Genomic DNA, 26,820 nt, shown 5'->3' with positions numbered 1-26,820 from the left:
GGCGAAGCAAGTTAAGGATCTGCCATTGCTGCAGCTGTGGTGCAGGTCTCAGCTGTGGCCCAAGAACTTCCATATGCTGTGGGGCTGAAAAAGAAAAAAAAAAAATTACTTTTTTCTCCCATTACATGGAAAATTTCCCTCTCCCCTTTGGCCACGCTGTCCTAACCATGCTATTTCCTCACCCCCAGCCTTGGGCCTCCCTTATCACCTCGGCTGAGATAGGCAACTTGAGGAAGCCAGACTTGGCCCCTTCCGCTAACCCCCACAGCACCCCTCTGTACTGTAGGAGTGCTTTTCCCTCTCCACCACATTCATCCCTGCCCGGCTCCAGAATCCCTTCATTCACCTGCCCATGGGGCAGCAGTCTGCCTTCCATCATTCACTGCATTGCGCTGCTGCTCTGCAGGGTCTGTGCCCCAGGCTGGAGCTGCAGGGACGAGCCCCCCTGCTCTCATGGCGCTCACATCCACAGGGGTGACGATGGGAGGGGTTCTGACCTGCCCTCGCGCTCTTCACCAGCTTCCCACCTGCCTCTCTCTGACCCGTTTCCATGCCGTGCCCCTCTAGTGCCCGTATCCCCTCTGCCCTAGCCTGCATGGCTCTTGATCTCCATGTCCCAGCCCTGCTATGTCCCTACCTGATCCTCTGTGCTTTTCTGTTGTTTTCTTCCAGCTGCCAGGTTAATCTGTGTGTACAGGTAATTGCCATAGTTAAAAAGAGCAGTAGTGCTTCTAAACTTTGCTAACAGTTCATCTAGTTAGCAAAAAGAGCCAGACTATGTTACGATATCTGTAGAGTGAGGTCATTTTTATAACTCTTGCCCATTTTCATGAGATTTACTTAAAATATTTTTAACATGGGTAAAATATCCTTCTGTCTTGAAGCTGATCTCAAAGTAGAGCAGGCTGTTGGAATGGGAAATGGGATTCTCCTCACTTGGAATTACAATCCCAACATGACTTGCGACTACGTAATTAAATGGTGTAACTCATCTCGGTCTGAACCCTGCCTCATGGACTGGAAAAAAGTCCCTTCAAACAGCACTGAAACTGTAATAGAATCTGGTAAGTGTCTCTTGGAGTTCTTCAAAGATACTTCTAAATTTACTTTTTATCAGGATAACATTGGTTTATACCGTCATGTAAGTTTCACGTGTACACCACTATGTTTCTACTCCTGTCTACACCGTAGCATACTCACCATCAAAAAATACATTTCTAACAAGAGCAACACATGGAGTGACTGGTTGCAGCTCAGTGACTGTAGCCCTTCACCACTGGGCTGGGTGTGGGTTGGTTTATCTTTTCTGGAAGGTGGTTTGTGGCAGTATTTGTGTAAAGCGATTCATAGGCTTTGATCTAGTCATTGCTTGTCTAGGAATTTATTATAAGAAATAATCTGAGAGCACAGATTTGCATCTAAGAATGTTCAACACAACATTATTTATAATTGTGAGAATTGGAAACAACCCAAACAGCCGATAGGAGAATGAGTAATTTATGGCACAGTTACAGAATGGAAAGGTAAGTAGCACTAAATATTTAACAGCAGAGGGAGATGCTCATAAAAGAAGCAGACTGCAAAATTGTAAGCACCGTGATCTCAACTCACTGTCCTTTTGCCCTTGTTTGCCCAGGGCCAGGTCTCTGAGCACCACGGACTTGCACTCATTACTACCTGCCCTGATGTAGCTCAAGGGCACAGTGGTGGGCGGGGGGCAGCGCCCAGTGCCTGACTGCTAAGGAGCCCATGCAGTGAGCTGCCTTGATACTGTACCACCTGAGGTTCAGCCAGGAGACCTGCATGGTAACTTCCAGGCTTGTCCTTTGCAGTTATAGCCCTCCCTCCACTGTCACTGCCCTCTGAGTAGCTGATGAGAGCAGCCTGTGCCTCTGCCTTTGGGAATTCTGGAACCTGTTAGTAGTGAGCTTCTTGACGTCATCACTTCTCCGTCAGGGTTAGTGAAGCTCAGGAGAGCCAGCAGCTGCTGATTTCCTCCTTCTCAGGGAGCACGTTCTGCTCTTTTACTTTGTTCACTCTCGAATGGTAAGGGTGAGCCCCGTTCACTGATTCCTACGTGTGGCTGCAGATTATTTTCCAGTTCTACTTGGAGTACAGCCAAACTCCTTCACATGGGTAACTGGCCAAGGCCCTGACAGTTGCTTTTATCCTTTTTTTTTTTTTTTTGGTCTTTTTAGGGCTGCACCTGCAGCATATGGAGCTTCCCAGGCTAGGGGTCAAATCAGAGGTACAGCTGCCGGCCTACACCACAGCCACAGCAACACCAGATCCGAGCCACATCTGTGACCTACACCACAGCTCACAGCAACACCGGATCCTTAACCCACTGAGCAAGGCCAGGGATCAAACCTGAATCCTCATAGATACTAGTCAGGTTCATTAACCACTGAGCCACAATGGGAACTCAGCCTTTATCCTTTCTTACAGCAAATATACTAACTGGTGTGCCCAGCCGCACCCTGCTCTCCTCTTCCTTGCCCCTTGCCTTGTGTTTCCCTCACGTGTCTGCCTGAGCCTGACACATTGGAAGTATACTCTAAAATCTTGACCACTCTTCCATCCTTTCTCACCTGGGCTTTGAGAATAATCCGCATGGACCAGGCAGAATGGAGTGATGTGGAGATGTACCTCTTTAGGTAAAATATCTAGGATATAAATGTAAGCTGAGACCTGTAGGATGGGAAGGAGGACTTGCACTGCCAAGACAGATGAGCAAAGGCCCTGCTGCGGCTGAAAGAACAAAGGCTCTGAGAAGTTGGGTAACTTGCCCAAGGTCACAAAACTCGTTTTTGATCACACCAGGAATTTAACTTTAAAGCAACTCAGAGCTATTCAGAGCTTTAAGAGGCTGGGGATTTTTGTCTTTTATTTGCTGCTGCTAGGACAGAGTGTGGCCACAACAGGCATGTTTCCTCTTCCTTTCTCATCTACTCTTTCAACTCTCCTCTCCCTTTTATGATCTCAAAACACTGTCCCAATGCTCTAAACCACTCAGGCTCTTTTCCTTTTTAAGGTGGCTGAACCCTATAGAATATTGATATGCATAATTGTAACATAAAACTGGTTTTACTAACAGACATGCAGTGTAAAATCAGACCCTCAAGCATACTTGTCCCCAAAGAGAAAAGTTGCAAAGAGATTTTAGAGGTTGACCATCTTCCTTTTGAGCCTGCAGACCACTGGTGTTCCGAATCAGAGAGTGAGTGCTTTAACCACACGAGAGTAATGGTACTCCACAAATTAGATGCAGCCCTGTAGGCTGCCATTTCCCCCGAAGCAGTCTCTTCTTAGATCACTGCTGGTGAGCTACTAAGTACCCTTCAAGGCGCTGTTCAAATAGCACTTCTTGGTGGCTCTTTTCTGATCTTCTTAGATTCATTTGGTGCCTCATTGAAAGGGCCACACACAGGCTATGAGAGGTCCCTCTAGTCTAACACAAGGTCTTAGAGTTACCCCCACCTCGTCTGTCTTCCCACCTCTCTGCCAGCAGCTCCAGGCCAGGGGCCTTGTTATGTCCACCTCTGAGGTCCCAGCATTTCCCCCATTGCATTGTATTGAAGAGGCATTTTAAAATGACCAACTTAGATTAAAGTTAAGTTCTGCTCTTGCTTGTCTTGTGGAGTGAACTCAAGGACACTAATGGTGATGCTGTGAATAGAAATAGACTTTAAGGCCCATTTCCTTTAACACTGTAGTGTCATGGTAGAGTGGAAATTTTAGTATCTGCTTCTTGGGAAGAAAGATACGTTCTTCTTCACAGGAATATCAGCGGGTTCCTTCCAACCCAAAAAGAACGCTAGTTAGGGAAGAACTTTTCAGAGTCATGATATGCACCTGAGACAGGTTAGAAAACTAACCCTAGACCAAATCTGGGAAGAAGTTGTCATTGCTTCATTTGAAGGAACAAAATGAAAGTCTTGATTACCATTTTTCCCCTTCAACGTGATGTCATGTTACAACCCTAAACTTTTCATTACAACAGAGGTGAATGCATTTAATTTTGGTTGAACTAGTTTTCACTCTGGATATTTACCAATTTTGAAAATGCAGGTCTGTTTCTGTGTATATATATATATATATATTTTCTTTATTTTTTGCTTTTTAGGGCCGAATTTACGGCAAATGCAAGTTCCCAGGCTAGGGGTCCAATCAGAAGTATAACTGCCAGCCCAAGCCACAGCCACAGCAGCGCAGGATCCGAGCTGTGTCTGCCACCTACACCACAGCTCATGGCAGCGCCAGATCTGCAACTCACTGTGCAAGGCCAGGGATCAAACCCAAGTCTTCATGGATACTAGTCAGTTTTGTTTCTACTTTGCCACGATGGGAACTCCCATATTTCTATAATTTTTTAAAAATTAGCTTTGGAGGAGTTCCCATTGTGGCACAGTGGAAGCGAACCCAACTAGGAACCATGAGGTTGCGGGTTTGATCCCTGGCCTCGCTCAGTGGGTTAAGGATCTGGCGTTGCCGTGAGCTGTGGTGTAGGTCATAGACGAAGCTCTGATCCTGCATTGTTGTGGCTGTGGTGTAGGCCAGCAGCTGTACCTCCAATTTGACCCCTAACCTGGGAAGCTCCATATGCTGCAGGTATGGCCCTAAAAAGCAAAAAAAAAAATTAGCTTTGGAAATTTCAGAGTGAGTTATAAATATGAATAACATAAATATTCATAGTAATATGTACTTATGAAAGCTTGCTGATTGTTTTCATCTTATAGATCAGTTTCGACCAGGAGTAAGATATAATTTTTTCCTGTATGGATGCAGAAATCAAGGATATCAATTACTGCGTTCTATAATTGGATATATAGAAGAATTGGGTAAGTTTTCTTAGAGTTCAAGGCATAACATGAGAAATTATAAATATTTAATAATTGTAAGATTGAATTCTAAAAAGAGATTGAATTGAGATACTAGTTCAAGGAAGAAAAATAATTTGTAAAACTAAAATATTTATAATTATTCTTTATTTCTTAAATGTTTATATTTTGCAGTTTTACTGTTGTCATTGAGAAAATTCTTAATTTGGATGTCAGAGAATACTTAGTTTGCACTTATACAAATTTAAAAACTGTTAACTTAAAACTAACAATAAAGAGGGGAAATGTAAATGAGGTCTATTCAAGTAGCCACTTAAAGATTTTACATAGGTTACCTCCCTAGATATGTATCACTTCTAAAAGTTGTAAGTTCTACCTTTGTGTCTTCACAGCAAAAGTGTGATAATATCTATGAAAGTTTATGATTAAATAGAGAATGAAATTCTAGTTCCAAGTTAGCTGTCTTTGAAGCTAAAAATCTCATTAGACTTTAATGCTTTGGAGTTCTTTGGTAGCCTAGAGGTTAAGGATTCTGCAGGCAAGGCTGGAAAAAAGAAAGAAAGAAAGAAAGAAAAGAAAGAGAGCGAGAGAGAAAGAAAGAAAGGAAGGAAGGAAGAAAAGAAAAAAACCTAAGGTCATGCTCTGTATCAGTAAACCCTCATTTAGCTATTGACTTTTTTCCTTCTACAGCTCCAACTGTTGCACCAAATTTTACTGTTGAGGATACATCTGCAGATTCAATTTTAGTGAAATGGGAAGATATTCCTGTGGAAGAGCTTAGAGGCTTTTTAAGAGGATATTTATTTTACTTTGAAAAAGGAGAGAGAGATACATTTAAGATGGAGGGTTTGGAATCAGGTAGGTAAATTACTAGAATAATTATACTATTTCTTATAAGTTCTTTATTAAATTACAAAAAAAAAGAAGAAGAAAAAGAGGGAAGAAAATGCTGCTGAGTAGTTTATACTGAATTCCAAAACTCTCTGAAAAATAGGAAAGTGAATATGCAGTCATTTGATGAATATGAGAATTTTAAGATTCTTATATCACATGTGATAAATGGCATGTAGTCTTTCAGAAATCATTTAAATCCAAATCTTTGGATTGAGTCTCATAGGACAGAGACGATCTCTGACTAATCTTGCATGATCCATAACATATAGCATCTTATGAAGATTGCTTAAAAAAAAAAAGTCTTCCTGTGCTTGTAATGATGGAGGAGAAAACTCAGGAACCTAACTAATGGCCTGGAAGCCTCCTCCTATCTGACAAGAACCATCCACACAGCCATGGCCCTACTGACTTAATTGTTGATCAGGGATAATGTGTATGTCCATTAAATCTTGAAAAGTACAGTCAGTCCTTGACAATTGGTTAGTGTGTTATGTCCAGGGACCTTTGAGAATCCTCAGATTTATAATACAGAAATGTTTATCGCAGACTTTTGGCTTTAAACTCTAAATTGTATTTCTGTTGGGAATCAGATGTTTCTTATTCATGGCTGAACAACACAGGCGTATCATGTCTTCAATTTGAGAACTTTCATTTTCCCAACTAACGACCTCTCCTTGGCAAGAAACCATTTGAATTATTTAATGCCTGTCTGACAAGTAGAGAACAACAAGGCTGCATGGAAATGCTGATCAACTGGGCACTAGCCGAGTCCCCTCCCAAGAGCAGCTGCAAATGCACCTCCTCCAGATGACCAGGTTCTGCATTTCCTCAACCTTCAAAGTTGAAGGACGCCCTAAAGATCAGATTCTGCAAACATCGAGTCTTAGTGTAATTTCCTTCAGATGCTCAGAAATTTTATAATTGAACCAGTTAAAATTCTAGCATGTAGACTTCTAGTTAGGGTGGATTAGTTGCTAAAATTAGAGTAAAATAGAAAAAAAAAAAAATGCTTAAAGCCACAAAGAGGAGTTCCTATTGTGTATCTCAGCGGGTAACAAACCTGAGTAGCATCCATAAGGATGTGGGTTCAGTCCCTGGCCTCTCTCAGTGGGTTAAGGATCCTGCATTGCTGTGGCTCTGGTGTAGTCTGGCAGCTACAGCTCCGATTTGAGCCCTAGCCTAGGAACTTCCATTGCTACGGGTGCAGCCCTAAAAAGCAAATATATATATATATATATATATATATATATATATATATATATATATATATATATTTTTAGGCCACAAAGACACACAACTTGAGAAGCGAAAAAGAGGATTTGGAAACGTTGACGTATGGAAGTTGGCCAGGTGGCCTAGAGGATGGGGAAATCTAGATGGACAGTCAGGGATCAGTGAGAAGTAATTTGGTTCATCCTACAGGCCAACGATTAGGATGCATCTGGCCTGAACAGCAGGAATTGATTGAAAGTCTGTGGAAGGAACAGTTAGAAGCCCCAAGTTCTACGCCAGCTCTGAGCTGCTCATGTGACTGCCCTCCCCTGCTTGAGAACAAGAGGTTTATTCTGAATCAGAGAGCCTTCTGACAGGGGACACCGTAATAAACAGTATGACCTGCCCTCTTCTTCCTTCCCACCTAATTAATAGGACTTCAGCTAGGCCTACTTCCCGGGTAGGTGACGAGAGGATCAGAGTAAATGGCTCCTGAGGAAAGACATAAAAGATGCTGTTATTTGGGGTATTATCCTAATGAAAAGCCAGGAACCCACCTGGTCATTCCCCACCAGTGATGAGTAAAGCCCACCAATCAATAAACCCCACCTATGCACATCAAGCTTCCAGTGCACCTTTTAGTGGCTCACCCTTGAACATGACAATTGGACAGGGATAATTAGGTGGTTGAGATATCTGCTAACATGAAAGACACCAGGAGAAGTAAGAGGAAACAGATGCAGTGTGGACTGGAGCAGATAATGTCTAAAATTTAAAAGTGAGCATTGCCAATCTAAGTTTATTTCAAAATATGCAAGTAAGTACCCAGAGAAACCAGTAACTTGATTTTAAAGTGATTGTAGGTGGGTACTGACAGAAAACTGCTACTTTTGGTTATTAGCTACATAGTGTGATTTAGTTTTTAAACTATTGTATTATTTTGGTTAAATTTTAAAAACAGTAGTTTAAATAGTTCTTCACGTTTCCCTTCAGAATGATTCAAAGGCTTCCTCACTAGTGTCTCATTTGAGAACTCAGGCACACTGCCTCATTGCCTGCACACTTTGGGGCCATTTCTTTCGATGTCTGTTCTTGCTCCCTAGAGTTTCTCACTTGGCTCACAGGCACCATCAGCCTGAGTGATAGTGTCCCCGCCCCAGTGAGTTTTGGTTGGGTGGGATTTCATACTCTTGAGAAAGAGAAGAGACTTTTATTGATCGCCCGCTATATGCCAGGCAGTATTCTAGAGAATATGCACAGAAATTTCACACAGCCCTGAGAGGTAAGTTGTGATATTCTATTTCACGTTGGAGAAACTCAAGGTCAGAGTGGTTTAAATGATAGGCCTGTAACATAGCTACTGACTGGCAAAGATGGAACTTTGAACACGGCTCTGGCTGGCTCCATGGGCTTGGTCCTGAGGTGGCCAGCATTGGCTCATTTAAAAAGGATATGGGTATGACAGGTTTGAGTAACCATGTGTTTAAAACGGTGTAGAGATCACTAATAATCTTCTTCACTTTAAAAATAGGTCGTTCTGACGTAAAGGTTAAGAATATTACTGACATATCCCAGAAGACACTGAGAATTGCTGACCTTCAGGGTAAAACCAGTTACCATCTAGTCTTACGAGCCTATACAGACGGAGGAATGGGCCCAGAGAAGAGCATGTTTGTCGTGACAAAGGAAAATTGTGAGTTAAATGTTGCCATTGAGTTGCTTTCCATATTTGAATGCATTGTGTTTCTAGCTGTTGGTTTTAAAATTTCAGGGTTTTTTTGCACTTTTATAGTGGGTAGAAGGCAGTGTTAAAAGGGCATAGGATGACTTCATATTTATTATCAGTAATCTGAAGCTTATGGCCTAACGAGTACTTGAGAGAGTAATGAATTAAAGATGCATGTGAAGTCTAGAATTCTAAGTTCATGTTGAATTTATATAATGGTCAATAGTTTTAAATTTTTCTGCCGGAAATATTCTGTGATTTTAACATATCAAGGAAGAGTGTAAGAAATATCCTTTTTAAAAAGTATAAAGCACAACACTCACAAATTTAAGATGGAAAGTGGAGAAGAGTGATAGACTTGACTAGCTTGTCAACAGCCAGGACCTTTAGATCATAAGTGTATTTTCTAGGTGTTACCATCGTGGCTCAGCAGTTTTCAAACCCAGCTAGCATCCATGACAACTTGGGTTCAATCCTTGGCCTCGCTAAGTGGGTTAAGGATCCGGCATGGCCATGAGCTGTGATGTAGGTCGCAGATGTGGCTCGGATCGTGCATTGCTGTGGCTCTGGCAGGTACAGCTCCGATTCGACCCCTTGCCTGGGAACCTCTGTATGCCGAAGGTGCTGCCCTAAAAAAGACAAAAAAAAAAAAAAAAAAAAAAAAATGTTTTTTTTCTAGCTCTGGGTTGGAATTCACATTCACCCTTAAATAAAGGACCATGTGGAGATGATTCTCAGCTAGGGGTGATTTTGCCTTCTAGGAGACATTGGCAATGCCTGGTGACATTTTGGTTGGAGCTACTGGTATCTAGTGGTTAGAGACCCACAGATGCTGTTAAACTGCCTACAGTGTATGGGACAGCCTCCTCTTTGCAAAACACATGACAAAGAAATATCTCCCAGAGGTGTTAGTAGGGTCAAGGTAGAGAAGCCCTGCTCTAAAGAACATAAAAATTATTACAGCACTTTTTTAAGGTTATGTTTGCGTAGTTTTTTATTTTCCTTGGAGTAGTTAGGATTTTTTTTCATCAAGTAATCTACTGACTTAATCTTGTAGTATGAATTTATTCCATAGTTCATACTAAAAAATGGTGATTTTAACATTTTCAATATTCTTTTCAGCTGTGGGATTAATTATTGCCATTCTCATCCCAGTGGCAGTGGCAGTCATTGTTGGAGTGGTAACAAGTATCCTTTGCTATCGGAAACGAGAATGGTAATGATTTGCTACTCTTGCTGTTTTGTTCTCAAGGGCATGTTTATTTAGTTTATGTGTTAACATATATGTTTTTGGTGGAAAGTAGGTAGTTAAAAAATACCTGTATTAGTCAGAATTAATGTTGGAGTTAATATTAAGCAAGAACATGGCACATTATTTTCAGGTTTTAAAATTAACAAGGTGAGTTCCCATCATGGCTCAGTGGTTAACGAATCCAACTAGGAACCATGAGGTTTCGGATTTGATCCCTGGCCTTGCTCAGTGGGTTAAGGATCTGGCGTTGCCATGAGCTGTGGTGTAGGTCGCAGACACAGCTCGGATCCCACGTTGCCATGGCTCTGGTGTAGGCTGGCGGCTACAGCTCCGATTAGACCCCTAGCCTGGGAACCTCCATATTCCATGGGAACAGCCCTAGAAGTGGTAAAAAAAAAAAAAAAAAAGGTGAAAGTTTAAATTTTTCTCTATAGTATTTACTAATTAAACTAATAGCAGTTGTGCTCAAAAAAATATTTACAGGCGTAAGTATGTCAGTAGTTATATATAAGATTAAATGTAATTTAATGATCACAATTTCCCTTGTTTTTGGTGCTGACCTAGTTAGAAAATCCAGTCATTTATTTATTTATTCAACAAATAGGCACAGCCCCTCGCATGGAAAGGGGGATATAGTAGTGAACTAAATGAGCATGGTCCCTAGACTTAGAGGAGAGTGGGAAGGACGTTAAACCCATGCTCAGTGAATGAAGACATGCATACAAAGTGGGCTTGGGGGCCGGGAAGGCAGGGGCACCGTGAGAGGAGAGGAGCGGGGACCCATCTCAGTGGAGGTGATCAGCTGGGGCTCCCGTGGATTCTGCCGGATCAGGGTCCTGAAGGGTATGAAGAGGGGAAAGAATGGGCCAGACAGAGGGAACAGAGATTGGAAAGAGCTGATCCTCTGGAGAGGGAGAACTGTGTGTCAGAGTGCAGCGAGAGAGTGAGAGTGGTGTGAGCTGAGGTGAGGTGAGCGGGCTCGGGGGCAAGTGCCTAGTGCTTGACCAGCCCAGCTGCCGGAGCTGGGCTGGGGGGCTGTGTTCATGCTGAGACTGTTCTCACTCGCCTTAAAACTGCTGTCATCTGTGATAAAGAAGAAAATGTACACTAGCAATCCTGGCTTGTAAATCAGAATAGTAATAGTTCAGAACTATAGCATACCCTGTTTTGGTGACCATATTCTCGTTACCAAAAATCATATTTTAAAAATGATTTCAATGCAAACAAAGATAAAATAAGCAGATAGTTTAGAAGTTAGAGCATTTTGGACTTATTTGAACAAAAATTTTTTTTCTGCAGGAATTTCAAATAATCACTGGTTCTTTTTATCAGCTATGGGGGACTGAACAAATTTCATTTTTGTTTGCATTCAGTTGTTCCTCAAGATTAACAGCCTTCCTTTTTCTAATAGTTGAGGGCCTATTTTCAGCAGTGGAGGACTGCATAATGCAAATATGTTCCAAGTAGTCAGCCATGCTTAGTCCGGTCTGCAGTGTGCACATTTTGATTAGATGAGTAATGCCTGTATTGGACTTTCGACTTGATAGCATAATCACCATTTTAATTCTTTGCATTTTCATTTTCATAAGATATTACAGTTCTAGAAATAAAGGTACTGTTTCTAATTTTCAAATAGAACCTCTCAATGCATTGTTTCAAAAGCTGTTGGTGACTGATCACACTGAGAATCGTCTTCCATTTTTACCTCAAATGTTCATTGATGTATTCAAAATAAGCCTGATAACTTATTATTTGCTGTCTAATTGGTGACTTATCATTATTAAATGTGCTTAATCTTTATTTAAAGGATTAAAGAAACCTTCTACCCTGATATTCCAAATCCAGAAAATTGTAAAGCTCTTCAGTTTCAAAAGAGTGTCTGTGAGGTAATCCTTTATTTTCTTACATTAACTTTTGAAGTATTGACTTCCTTTTTTTAGTCTTTTGTGATATATGCAGATATCACCCAAAGTAAAATGTATTGAGAAAATGGCAGAGCTTTAACATCTGCTGAACTTCTGAAATTATTAATTTTAATTTTAGATTGTACTGTGCTCTTTTTTTCCACTACTGTTGAGCAAAGGAAAACACCGATGTAGAAAAAAAGTAGCTTTGCTCTATTGTGCACTACAGAATAGTAGAGACACATTTTTATTAGCAGCTGTGGAAAAAAAACGTTTCTTTTTGTAGGAGGGGCATTACAGCAGCTTTTGTGCCATCCCTAATCCATTTTAAAATTTATTTCTAGGGAAACAGTGCTCTTAAAACATTGGAAATGAATCCTTGTACCCCAAATAATGTTGAGGTTCTGGAAACTCGATCAGCAGTTCCTAAAATAGAAGATACAGAAATAATCTCTCCAGTAGCTGAGCGTCTGGAAGAGAGCTCTGATGCAGAACCCGAAAACCATGTGGTTGTATCCTATTGTCCACCGGTCATTGAGGAAGAGATAGGGAACCCAGGAGTGGATGAAGCCGGCGGGGCCTCACAGGTCGTTTACATCGACGTCCAGTCCATGTACCAGCCTCAGGCAAAACCAGAGGAAGAACCAGAAAGTGACCCTGTGGTGGGGGCAGGCTATAAGCCTCAGATGCACCTCCCCATTACCTCTACTGTAGAAGATCTGGCTGCAGATGATGACTTAGACAAAATTGCAGCTTACAGACCTCAGGCAAATGTAAATACTTGGAACTTAGTATCTCCAGACTCACCTAGGTCCACAGACAGCAACAGTGAAATTGTCTCTTTTGGAAGCCCCTGCTCCATTAACTCCCGACAATTTTTGATTCCTCCTAAAGATGAAGATTCTCCTAAATCCAGTGGAGGAGGGTGGTCCTTTACAAACTTTTTTCAGAACAAACCAAACGATTAACAGTGTCCCCCGACACTCCAGTCTGCCATCTCAATAAGCTCCTGTTGCCAGTGCTGCCGCAGCAGCACTGGGTGTCTTGGAGGGATCCTGTGAAGCATGGTTAGTGAGGTGGATGTCACTCACAAGAGTTACACTGCAAGTGTTCATGTGCTTTTAATGTAGTCGAAACGCCAAAATTCAGTAACTCAGATTCAGTCCACACAACTCATGGTTGGGAGCTATCTGTGATTCGAGCCAGAGAATTCTCACGTTGCTCTGCCTTCAAGAAGCATTTCACTAATGAAAACTGCCTGGTCCATATGTGCAAAACAAACCCCACAGCAACTGTATTCTGTTCTGTTGTTCATCATCAGGTTTTCTCATGCATATGCTTTTTGGAATTGTAAGCAGATTTGCAGGCAAGGGAGAAAAATGTCAAAGTAACAGATGAGGTTTATTTGCCTGGCATTTGCTCCATTCTAGATGAAAGCCAAGCATAGATTTTAAAACTTTGACCATTATTCTTTATCCACTGCATTTAAAAAAAATTAATATAATTTTAATATAGCAGCAGCTCTTTAGTGTTTTGTTTGATAATGTATGCTGATTTCCGTGCCTACTGTATAATGGTTATCAGTTTTCTCAGGGGTACAAACTTGGAAAATGAGCGTGACACTGACCAGCCCAAATCAGAATCATGTCTTCTCGCTTTGGTAGGTTTTTCAAACTGTTCCATTATTTTTTTACGCTAGCTTCCCTAATTAGGGTGCCCTAATATTTAAAACTTAAATTTCCAAGACTATAGATACTAAGTTTTCAAAAAAATCATTATTGGCTCTTTTGTTTTTGTTGACACAGGTCAGTTTTATAATATATGAACAAATTCGATATTATTCATAAACATATAATTCCAGTGATTTACTATTTGAAATGACTACTAAGCAATATCTGGCACCATTAGCTCTCTGGATAGTTCAGATTGGCCTCGGTTCCTCCTGACAAGACCGTGCGTTGAGCCCCATTGCCCAGGCAGTGACGATCTTTGACACCTTCTGGCAGGTACCTCCTGCTCTGCTCCTGCACCTTAGCAGTTCCTTCCGCTTAAAGGATCATCAGTCCAGACTATTTGATTCCGTCCTCAGACTTTTAAATATTAAAACTAAAAAGATAAGGATTCTTACAGGGACAGTTACTCGAGGGCTATTTCATGCAGGGAGTCATCCGACTGCTTGGAGTCAGCGGGCCTACCTGTATTAAAGGCGCAGAAGTTGCTCTGCTGTCTAGCACAGCACCCTCTGCCCTCTGATTTTCAGAAGTGTTGTCTAGAATGAATGTGGTTCTTGGAAAAGCAAAACTGAAAAACTAAAAAGCATTATCTTGCATTTTTCCTGCCCTCAGGTTGTCTTTGTATTTTGTCTTTTGAGAGTTAAGGCAAAAGTACTTTAAAATTTGGAAGATCTGAGTAAGTCAAGATAGCCCTTTTTAAAATCATCTGAGGTTCTGTAATGTACTTACAAATAATGGATCAGTTATTTTTTTTTTCTAACACATAATGTATCATTATAAAAAGCATATTGTGGAAAAAAGGCACAATATGAGTGACAAGGGGCAAAATCTATTTAGGTACTCTGTTTATGAACCCTGATTTTAATTGCTAGGATCAATTAAATCCCTGAGCTTCCTGCTATATAAACATGTGGAATGAAATACAATTAATTAGGTATACACATAGTGTAGTAAAACTGCATGATAATTTTCAACAATGAAAATTGTATCAAACCAGAGCACCTCTGAACAGATCACCCTGTCCTCATTTCTCCTGTTGGGCTCCTTCCCTTTGCTTCCACCCAGACAGAGGCTAAGGCTACCTTCTCTCCCTGCAGAAGCTCGTCATTATCACACCCCTCCTGCCCACCACAAGGGCAGCAGTCCTATACCTCATCTCCTTAGGATAAGTGTTGGCTAAGATAGAAGTTTATTGATCTTAACCCCACTAACGTGAGATAATGGGAAAAGGCCAGAAGAGATTGTTTGATCTCTGCCATTAATGCATATGCTTTTCAGCTGTGACCATCTGGATCCAGTGCCCCAGCCTATATATAACGACTCATTTGTTTGACTAATGGTAAATATCACTGGAGCTCAAGTCCTTTCACTCCGTCCAAGTCTTCACAGCTTTTTCTGTGTGAAAATGGTTCAAAGTGCAGCTCACCTCTCCCCTGCCTCTCGAGAGATCCGTCTGTACACTGGATCACTGGATTGGCTCTGTTTGTCTGGGCAGGCTCCTTCTAATTTGCAGTGTGCTTAGAAGAATGTGCTTTAGGTCTGAGGATTTCCTTGTCTTTCCCCATTGGATTGAAGCTAGATCTACTCTGTAGATGGGAAGTGATTACCTCCCCACCTCCGTCCCACCTGGGCCTGTGGGGACAGAGAGGGGAGGGGAGGGGAGACGGGCAGAAAAACACCCTCTGTCCCAGATCCAGTTGCTGTGGCACTGGAGACCCTGGTAAATGTGCCGTTTGTCAGTGCCGGGACCAGGCCTGGCTCTGTCCAGGCAGATTAGCTCTTTCTGTAGACGGGCCAACTAAAGGCTGCTTAGAAGAGGAGGCCGGACGTGTTCCCTCCAGCCCCTCCTGACTGGGCAAATAATTGAGAAACCCCTCTTTGCTGCCAGGGTTTCCAACTAAAACCCAATCATTGGTTGGAAAATTCTAAATGTCTGAACTAGAAGTATATTGCATTATGTCTTGATGAGTGCTGTGTAAAGGACATGTTTTCACATTTCCTACAGGCCTGTTCACTTATTAGCCAATTTCAAATCAAGCTTCCCTTGGGAGGAATGGAGATTCTGGTGGTCATCGTGACTGCATTTCTCTTGTGAGTGGCCATCTTAATTAAAAAATATTTAATGTAAAAATATTCTTAGAAGACTTAGCTAGGCTTTTGACATGAGCTAGACCTTGTACTTATGTATTGCATGGATTAGCATCCATATGTGATTGAAGTTTCAGTGTGCTGAACCTGCAGAAGCCTGGGTTTGACCTTGTGACCCGAGTATCTGGATAGTTGATGTTAATGTGCTGAGGTGAGAGAGGTGCTCAGACACAGAGGCAGCCACTCACAGAAAAGTTTAAGGGAGGAGGTTTCAGCCTCCTTTTCCATACCAGCATTACTCTCCAGCTCACGAATCTAAAGGATTGCATTTAAATATATCTAGTCCAGTCGCACTCCTCGGGAAAATGTGGTGAAAGTCACATTCTTAAATCTTCATGCAGCTTGTATTCTTGTTGGAAACTAGTCCTGTAACTTCTTGTCTTCATACTGGCCATAATTAGAGAACATTATGGAAGTTCCCTGGGGGTCTAGTGGTTAGGACTCGGTGCTTTCACTACTGCAGCCTGGGGTCAGTCCCTGGTCTGGGAACTGTGATCCCACATCAAGCCACTGCACAGTGGGGCCAAAAAAAAAGCAAGAATATTATAGTCCTTTCTGTATTGAATAATGAGATGTAGTTTAGTGAAGGAGGCTAGGGAACATTTTCTTCCAAAAGGAATTTGGAATCAATTTTATGATATTTTGAAATGAAAGTACTCCCTAACATGTCAATCTGCAAAAAAATGTTATCTCAAAATTGTACTACTGCTGAGTCATATAATCTGAGAAAAAAAAGTTTTTGTTTAATTTTTACTGCTTTCTGTTTTGAACCTTGTTAAAATTTGTGTATTTTTTTAATCAAATGCCCTTTTTTCCTTATTTTGAATGTATGGAATTGGGCATCTCAAATATAGGGTCATTAGCTAATCACAAAGACTAGGCACGTAATGGCAGTTCAGTCAGTTTTTTATTGACAGAGACCCATCCCAGAATATGCAAATTCAGCAGAGTTTTCCTAAAGGTCAGTAGATGTCAAGATCCAGCTTTGCAGATCTGAGATTCTTGGCTTGAAGATTCAGATCTACTCCAGAAGCAACTCCACAGTTTGAAAACCTGGGAAAGACTCATGCAGAAATATCACAGACATCACCAGATACCTTATTCCAGCTTAATTTTGAGTGTTCACAGTATCTTATTTGATGGGTACACAATGCGGGACATGTTTGTGCCAACCAACAAGTGTTTCTAGCAAACCAACAAGGTGTGAGCTTAGCTGACTAGGACGAGCACTCATTCTCTTGATAAACTCTTTCTTCAAAGCATTTATTTTAAACTGGTATTTCTTGCTGAAATAAAGTTTCATGGTACCATGTCCATCTTTTTATATTCAGAAGGAAATCTTTCACAGAAGAAAACAATTTGTGGCCAAACTTAGAGGAATTGCATCTTTTAGATATGACCTTAGAATATCATTGGAAATGACTCGTTTTGAATTTGGTCTGTTTATACCTCTGTGGATTATGTACCAGGGCTATTAATGTTTAAACCTCTTATTTTGATAGCGTGGTGACGTTTATATTCCTTTAAATTAGTACTTTTTTCTTAACTATTACATGATCATCTTCATGCTAGTTATAATACAGATGAACCATTTTTAATGCTGGTAATGGAGGATTAAGAACAACATTCTGTTAATGGATAATGTCAGGCTTTATTGGGTATGGTAAAATTTCAGGGGCTGTAATTTGAATATATCCAAACCCTTATAATTGATACTGAGTTATGACAGAATTCTGTTATTTTTAACCATGAGTAGCACTTGTTTATCCTTACATTAAAAATGTTAATATTTTGGATTATAAATCTCCATGTTATAGAATTTACCTATCCAAGACAAATTCTGTGTAACATTTTTATGGAAATTTAAAGTAGTGCTTTAAGAGGGAAATCCTCTGAATGTTTTTTTTAATGTGCCTAGTTGAAGAAACAGAAACCAATAAATTCAAAATCTCTTACATAAGTAAACTATAACTGATTGACTATTAACCAAATACAAAAAGGTAATAAATTGTATTACTTTTTGGTTGCTATAACTGAATACCCTAAAAACTAAGAGATTTGAGTGGGGGAAAAAAATGAATGTTTAAATGATGAGGAATTGATTTTTATGGAATTGATTTTTATTGCACACACACACACCCATATATATATATATATATATATTTTTTTTTTTTTTTTTTTTTGGTTTTTTTTGCTTTTTAGGGCACTTGGAAGTTCCCAGGCTAGGGGTCCAATCAGAGCTACAGCTGCTGGCCTACACTACAGCCACAGCAGTGCAGGATCTGAGCTGTGTCTGTGACCTACTCCACAGTTCATGGCAACACCAGATCCTTAACCCACTGAGCAAGGCCAGAGATTTTACCCGCAACCTCATGGTTTCTAGTAGGATTCATTTCCGCTGCACCACAATGGAACTCCCTACATGTGTATCTTCTAAGATTGCCTTTGCAGTAGCCAGTCAGAACTGCAAAATAAACAAAAAATCCTAACATAGCTCTTATGCTACCCATATGACCAAACTACTTTGTGTACCTGATTGAATGGTTCCCTTAAATGTAGTGCATTCTTTATACATTTAAAATGTGCTTTCCTGGGAGTTCTTGCTATGGTGCAGCAGAAATGAATCCAACTAGTATCCATGAGGATGCAGGTTTGATCCCTGGCCTCACTCAGTGGGTCGGGGGTGTTGCTGTGATGTAGGCTGGCAGCTATCGCTCTGGTTCTACCCCCAGCCTGGGAACTTCCATGTGCTGTGGGCACAGCCCTGAAAAGCAAGAAAATAAAATGTGTTTTCTTTTAGATACTCCATTTTAAATGGGTGGCTTTCAATTTCTAAACTTATTTACTCTTCTTCCTAAGCATTCCAGTGGTATATTATAAAAGATTAGAAGATTTCTAGGTAGAGAATTTTCCTTAAACATGGACAAGTTAAATTGTTAGGTTTAACCTTAGTATTTTTGTAACTGATAATAGAAAACAATACTGAATAATGATTTTCATAAAAATGTTTTTCAAATACTGTCTCCAGTTTGATTTTCCAGCACTTGTCCCCATTATTTATGATATATCCTTCTATTTAATTTTTTCTTCCAACATGTTTCAGGAAAACGTGAGTACATTATGAATACAGTACACACAGGAAGAAACCTGATATCATTCACTGTTGTGGAAGGGTAGGTATTATTTGATACCCTGGGATATGTTTTAGACTATTATTTTCTCCAAAAGGAGCAAGGCATCTTCTTAATTACATTTCTATTCAGAATTGCTTAAAAAAGATTGGCCTGGATAGAGAGGCATCCTAAATTTGAGATAATACTAACTTAAGGTATGTCCAAAGGTAACATCATTTTAAAACACTAAGCTTTCCTAGTAGGAGTATGTTACCTTTTCTTCTCTTTCATTAGCCAGCCGCAAGTCAGAGGTCCTTATAATGCTAAGAAATCACCATTTTTTACTTTCAAAATTGCATTATAGTGAATTACTGTTTACAAAATGCACATACTGTGAACAGATACAAGTTTTTGTCTTTTATAAGGTTGTTTGTAGATTGTTTTTTTAAAGGGGATGTTATATGTTAAAATATTTTCAGTTTTTTTTTATAAATACTAAGTAACTGTTTACTAATTTTTGTTTAGTCAGTTGTGTGCAAATGTAGCTGAAAGGTAGGGAGAAACTGCAGATCCAAAACTGAGATCCAAAACTGTTTCCTTTTTCATTTCTTGAAATGTTGCCACTACAAACTTTTCTTTTTTAACCTAAATGATCAGTTGTGATGTTGTGTACCTAAAATCATGTATCAGGAAACATTTAAATATACTTATGCAGGAAGCAAACTAGAGATTACAGTATATTTATGTGATTCAGTCTGATTCACAGAATTCTGAGTTTAATATGGATTAAACAAACTCCACTTAACAGAGATGACAACTGAAGTATTTTCTGCCTTGTGAAAATTTGGAGGTGATGTTGCTGTTCAAAAGGAAAATTTGAACATTTTATATCATTATATAATTTCAGAATTTAGTTTCCATAACTTTTGGGAAACATGGTTATAGCAAGAATATAGAATATAAATAACCTATTACTAAGATACCTTAAGTGTAAAACTAGTATGCTGGCTGTTAATTCTAAAGATGTTACTTATGTTTGTTTTTAAAACATGCATGTATTTAACGATTTTATCATAGTATTGTCATGGAAAAAATAAATATATTTTCTTACAACTTACACTGACAGACGGTCATTATTTGGGTTTTCTTTTTCCTATTTTAAGCTCTTAGGAAAAGTGGCTTCTGCTTCATTGTTAATATATATATATTTTGAATAACAACTGATACATTATGGATGGGCCTGTATTTGACCTGAAGAAACTGTAGATCAATTTTCAATTGATTGTAAAACACATGTTAGTATTTTAAGTACCAGAAGATCTCATACATGTGGTCTGTCTTTTAGGGAGACTTTAGTGCATTACTAGTTTCCTAGATGGTAAGTTCTTGAGCCAAAATGTGTAGCACCATCAACCCCGGGGACTTAGAAAGGGACAAAAAGAGAGGGATGATGTAATTATTAGGGGAAACAAAAATATAGGTGTATGAATAATCCTTTTTTTTAAATCTATAGTGTCCAACATCACACTAAAATGTTAGCTTCCAAACTCAAGTTCATTACAAAAGACCTGTGTAAGAATCAGTTTTGAATGGCCTATAAATTTGATCCATTACCCTTCCCCCAGAAGGACTAATAGTTGAATTGAATTAAAAGTCCTTATTCAGCCTATGAGAACCTGCAAACTTGAAGTAAGAGGATATGTCTTGAACTAATTTGGGATTAAACCCAAGATGATTTTATCCCAGCGTGATTACTTGCAGATTAAAGAAACGAAAGTTTTGAGGGTGATTTTGATTTAAAAAAAGATGTTAAGTGGACAATCCTAGGGGATTAAGATGACAGAATAGAAGGACTGGAGCTCACCTTCTCTCATAAAAACAATAAAATTACAACCAAATGCTGAACAGCCTTCAACCAAATGGACTGGAAACTTTCAAAAAGATATCCTACTCCAGAAGACAAAGAGGAGTCCACATCAAGAGGTAGGGGGGCGATTACGTGATAGAAGCAACCCCATGCCTGCCAGGTGGGAAGCCTACAGACTGGAAAGTAACTATCACAGAAACTCACCTACAGGAGTGAGAGTTCTGGTCAGGTCCCCACTGTGGGGATCTTGCATTGGGAGAAAGAGACCCCGGAACATCTGGCATTGAAGGCCAGTGGGGTTTATGCATGGGAGCTACCTGGGACTGGAGGAATCAGAGACCCCTTTCCTGAAAGGCGCACATAGGCTTCTGTGTGCGCTGGGTCCCAGGGCAAAGCAGAAACTCCATGGGAATCTGGGTCGGATTTGACTGCAGTTTTTGGAGGATCTCCTAGGACAACAGGGGGTGACTGTGGCCTATTGTGGGGGAAGGGCATTGGAAGCCAAGGTCTTGGGAATATTCATCTGCTGTGTGTTCCTCTGGAGGTGGACATTTTGGTAAGTCTAGCCCCATCTATCAGTGCTGAGAGGCCCCAGGCCAAACAATAATCCAGGTGGGATCACAGCCCCACCTATCAGTAAATAGGCTGCCTAAAGACCCCCCAGGCACACAGCCACTTCTAATCTCATCCAGAAACAAAGCACCACCCACCAGTAGGCAGTTCCTCCTATCAGGAAGCCTACAGCAAGCCCCCATACCAACTTCAGCCACAAGGGCAGCAGACATCAGAAGAGAGGCTTCAACTCTATTGTTTGCAAAGAGGAGACCACACCAAAAACCTATAAAAATGAAAAGGCAGAGAACTATAACTCAGATATGGGAGCAAGAAAAAAAAAAAACAGCTAAGTGACCTGGAGATTATCAGTCTCCAGGAAAAAGACTTTGATGATGGTGAAGATGATGCAAGATATTGTAAATAAACTGGAGGCAAATGTTGATAATTTACAGCAAAGATTTTTGAGCTAAGAAATGCAATATTTAAAACTTAAGCAAGCAGAGATGCAAAAAATAATACCTGAAAAAAAAATTCATTAGAAGCAACCAACAGCAGAATACAGGAGGCAGAAGAGTGAATAAACGAGGTAGAGGACAGACTAGTGGAAATCCCTGATGCAGAACAGAAAGAAAAAAGATTGAAAAGAAATGACACTCTAAGAGAACTCTGGGAGAATGTTAAATGCACCCACATACGTATTATAGGGGTGCCAAAAGGAGAAGAGAGAAGGGGACAGAAAAAATATTCCAAGAGATAATAGCCAAAAACTTCCCTAACATGGGAAAGGAACCACTCCCTCAAAACCAGGAAGCACAAGTACCATATAAAATAAACCTAAGGAGGAACACCCCAAGACACATGTTAAACTGACCAAAATTAAAGACAAAGAGCAAATATTGAGAGCAGCTAGGGAAAAGAAGTAATGTACAAGGGAACCCCGATAAGGTTATTGGAAGATTTTTCTGCAGCAGCTCTGCAGGTCAGAAGGGAGGGGCATGATATACTTAACAAGATGAAAGGGAAAAACCTCTAACCAAGATTACTTTATTCATCAAGGCTCTCATTCAGATTTGAAGGAGAAATCAAAAGCTTTACAAATAAGCAAAAGCTAAGAAAATTCAGCAACACTAAACCAGCTTTAGAACAAATAATAAAGGAATGTCTCTAGGCAGAAAAGAAAAGTCCACAACTAGAAACAAAAATACCACAAATGACAAAGCTCACCAGTAAAGGCATATATACAGTAAAGGTAGGAAATCATCCACACACAAATATGCTACCAAAATCAGAAATCATGAGGAGGGTACAAATGCAGGACACTGGAGATGCACCAGCAATTAAAAGATCAACAACTTAAAGCAATCTCATGTATAGATACACACACACACACACACACACACACACACACACACACACACTCCTATATCAAAACTTCAGGATAACTGCAAACTAAAAATCTACAATTGATAGATACACAAATAAGAAAAATCAACTCAAATACAACACTAAAGATAGTCATCAAACCACAAGAGGAGAGAACAAGAGAAGGGAAGAAAAAAGAGCAACAAAAACAAATCCAAAGCAGTTAATAAAATAGCAATAAGAACATACATATCAATAATTACCTTAAATGCAAATGTTGTAAATACCCCAACCAAAAGACATAGACTGGCTGACAAGATCCATGTATATGTTGCCTTCAAGAGACCCATTTCACTTTTAGGGACACATACAAATTGAAAACGAGAGGAGGGAAGAAAATATTCCATGCAAATGGGAATCAAAAACAAGCTGTAGTAGCAATACACATATGAGAAAAATTAGACCTTAAAATAAAGAATAATGGAGTTCCTGTTATGGTGCAGCAGAAACAAATCCGACTAGGAACCATGAGGTTTCGGGTTCAGTCCCTGGCCTCACTCAGTGGGTTAAGGATCTGGTGGCATTGCCGTGAGCTGTGGTATAGGTCACAGATGTGGCTCAGATCCCATGTGGCTCTGGCTGTGGCTGTGGCCTGCAGCTATAACTCCAATTGGACCCCTAGCCTGGGAACCTCCACATCCCGCGTGTGCAGTCCTAAAAAGCTAAAAAATAAATAAAGATTATAAGAGACAAAGAAGGACATTACATAATGATCAAAGGATCAATCCAAGAAGATATAACAATTGTAAATATATATGCACCCAACATAGGATCACCTCAATATATGACAACTGCTAACAACCTTAAAAGGAAAAATTGGCAGTAACAAAATAATAGTAGGGGACTTTGACACCCCACTTAGAGCAATGGACAGATCATCCAGATGGAAAATCAACAAGGAAACACGGGCCCTAAATGAAGCATTAAACCAGATGGACTTAATATATATAGAACATTCCATCCAAAATCAGCAGAATATATATTCTTCTCCAGTGCACACTGAACATTCTCTAGGATTGATCACATTCTGGGCCACAAATCAAGCAGATCCCTGAAGAAATCAAAGAGGAAATTTAAAAATACCTAGAAGCAGATGACAACAAAGGTACAACACTCCAACTATGGGATGTAGCAAAAGTAGTTCTAAGAGAGAAGGGTAAAGCAATACAAGCATACCTCAGGAAACAAGAAAAAGCCCAAATAAACAACCTAACTTTACATCTCAAGCAGCTCGAGAGAGGACAAGACCTAAAGTTAGTAGAAGGAAAGAAATCATAAAGATCAGAGCTGAAATAAATGAAATAGAAACAAAAGAAACCACAGAAAAGATCAATGAAACTAAAAGATCAATGAAACTTTTTGAGAAGATCAACAAAATTTAAAAACCCTTAGCCAGACACAGCAAGAAAAAGAGAGGGAGTTCCTGTCATGGCACAGTGGTTAACAAATCCGACTAGGAACCATGAGGTTGTGGGTTCGATCCCTGCCCTTGCTCAGTGGGTTAACGATCCGGCGTTGCCGTGAGCTGTGGTGTAGGTTGCAGACACGACTCGGATCCTGCGTTGCTGTGGCTCTGGCGTAGGCTGGCAGCTACATCTCTGATTAGACCCCTAGCCTGGGAACCTCCATATGCCACGGGAGCGGCCCAAGAAATGGCAAAAAGTCAAAAACAAAAACAAAAAAAAATACAAACAAAGAAAAAGAGAGGACTCAAATCAGTAAAATTAGAAATGAAAAAGAAGTTACAGTGGACATCACAGAAATACAAAGGGTCATAAAGAGACTATGACATGTAACTATATGCCCAAAAAATGGAAAACCCAGAAGAAATGGACAAATTCTTAGAAAAGTACAACCTTCCAAGACTAAACTAAGACGAAATAGGAAAGTTGAAACTGACTAAAAAAACTTCCAAAAACCAAAGTCCAGGACCAGATAGCTTCACAGGCACATTCTACCAAACATTTAGAGAAGAGCTAACACCTAACCTTCTGAAACTATTCCAAAAAATTGCAGAGGAAGGAACACTCCCAAACTCATTCTATGAGGCCACCATCACCCTCATACCAAAACCAGACAAAGATACCACAAAAAACGGAAATTTCACTAGTGAACATAGATGCAAAAATCCTAAACAAAATACTAGCAAACTGAATCCAACAATACATTAAAAGGATTGTACATTATGATCAAGTGGGATTTATCCCAGGGATGCAATGGTTCTTCAATATCCGCAAATCCATCAGTGTGATACACCACATTAACAAACTGAAGAATAAAAACCATATGATCCTCTCAATAGATGCGGAAAAAGCCTTTGACAAAATCCAATACCCATTTCTGATAAAAAACCCTTCAGAAAGTGGGCACAGAGGGAACCTACCTCAACATAATAAAGGCCATATATGACAAACCCACAGCTAACATTATTCTCAATGGTGAACAGCTGAAAGAATTCCTGCTAAGAGAGTTCCCGTCGTGGCGCAGTGGTTAACGAATCTGACTAGGAACGATGAGGTTGCAGGTTCAGTCCCTGGCCTTGCTCAGTGGGTTAACAATCCGGTGTTGCCGTGAGCTGTGCTGTAGGTTGCAGACGCGGCTTGGATCCTGTGTTGCTGTGGCTCTGGCGTAGGCTGGTGGCTACAGCTCCGATTGGACTCCTAGCCTGGGAATCTCCATATGCCATGGGAGCAGCCCAAGAAATAGCAAAAAGGACAAAAAAAAAAAAAAAAAAAAAAAAAAAGAATTCCTGCTAAGATTAAGAACAAGACAAGTATTTCTGCTCTCGCCACTATTATTCAACATAGTTTTGGAAGTCCTGGCCATGGCAATCAGAGAAGAAAAAGAAATAAAAGGAATCCATATTAGACAGGAAGAAGTAAAACTATCACTATTTGCAGATGACATGGTACTGTACCTAGAGAATCCTAAAGATTCTACCAGAAAACTGTTAGAGGTCATCACTGAATTTGGCAAAGTTGCAGGACACAAAATTAATATATAGAAATCAACAGCATTTCTATATACTAACAATGAAAGATCAGAAAGAGAAATTAGGGAAATAATCCCATTTACCATTGCATCCAAAAGAATAAAATACTTATGAATAAACCTACCTAAAGAGACAAAAGATCTGTACTCTGAAAACTGTAAGATGCTGATGAAAGAAATCAAAGATGACACAAACAGATGAAAGACATACCATACTCTTGGATTGGAAGAGTCAACATCATCAAAATGACTATATTACCCAAGGCAATCTACAAATTCAATGCAATCACTATCAAATTACCATGTACATTTTTCACAGAACTAGAACAAACTATTTTAACGTTGTTTGGAAGCACAAAAGACCTGGAATAGCCAAAGCCATCCTGAGAAAGAAAAATGGAGCTGAAGGAATCAGGCTCCCTGACTTCAGACTATACTACAAAGCTACAGTAACCAAAACCGTATGGTACTGGCACAAAGACAGAAATATAGATCTGGGAAACAGGATAGAAAGCCCAGAACTAAACCCACACACTGAAAGCCAACTAATCTATGACAAAGGAGGCAAGAATGTACAATGGAGAAGAGACAGCTGCTTCAATAAGTGGTACTGGTAAAACTGGACAGCCACACGGATAAGAATGAAATTAGAACACTTCCTAACACCACACACAAAAATAAACTCAAAATGGATTAAAGACATAAATATAAGACCAGATACTATAAAACTCTTAGAGGAAAGCATAGGCTGAACACTGACATAAACCACAGCAACATCTTCTCACATCCACTAGAGTAATGACAATAAAAATGAAAACAAACAAATGAGACTTAAACTTAAAAGTTTCTGCACAGCAAAGGAAACCCTAAACAAACAAACAAAAAAGCCCACAGAATGGGAGAAAATACTTGCCAATGAAGAGGCTGAAAAGGGATTAACCTCCAAAATTTATAAACACCTTCTGCAGCTCAATACCAAAAAACAAACAACCCCATCAAAAAATGGGCAGAAGCGGAGTTCCAACCATGGCAGAGTGGAAATGAATCCAACTAGGAACCATGACGTTGCGGGTTCAATCCCCAGCCTCGCTCACTGGGTTAAGGATCTGGCATTGCTATGAGCTGTGGTGTAGGTCACAGACACAGCTCGGATCTGGGGTTG

The 26,820-nt window shown here is 40.0% G+C and overlaps 1 protein-coding gene across 1 annotated transcript in view; it reads left to right on the top strand.

The window, feature by feature from the left end:
- Window positions 1-19,940, top strand: part of LOC102167255 (leukemia inhibitory factor receptor) — a 45,025-nt gene extending 25,085 nt beyond the window's left edge. Inside the window, exons 8-14 of the mRNA XM_021076924.1 lie at window positions 885-1,064; window positions 4,740-4,841; window positions 5,532-5,699; window positions 8,479-8,640; window positions 9,796-9,889; window positions 11,733-11,811; window positions 12,174-19,940. Coding sequence (XP_020932583.1) covers window positions 885-1,064; window positions 4,740-4,841; window positions 5,532-5,699; window positions 8,479-8,640; window positions 9,796-9,889; window positions 11,733-11,811; window positions 12,174-12,797 — 1,409 coding nt within the window. The 3' untranslated portion in view covers window positions 12,798-19,940. The remainder of the gene's footprint in view (window positions 1-884; window positions 1,065-4,739; window positions 4,842-5,531; window positions 5,700-8,478; window positions 8,641-9,795; window positions 9,890-11,732; window positions 11,812-12,173) is intronic.

The sequence above is a fragment of the Sus scrofa genome, chromosome 16 (assembly GCF_000003025.6).
Source record: "Sus scrofa isolate TJ Tabasco breed Duroc chromosome 16, Sscrofa11.1, whole genome shotgun sequence".
Lineage (NCBI taxonomy): Eukaryota > Metazoa > Chordata > Mammalia > Artiodactyla > Suidae > Sus > Sus scrofa.
The sequence above is the reverse complement of the archived record's forward strand: the minus strand, read 5'-3'. Positions and strand labels throughout refer to the sequence as shown.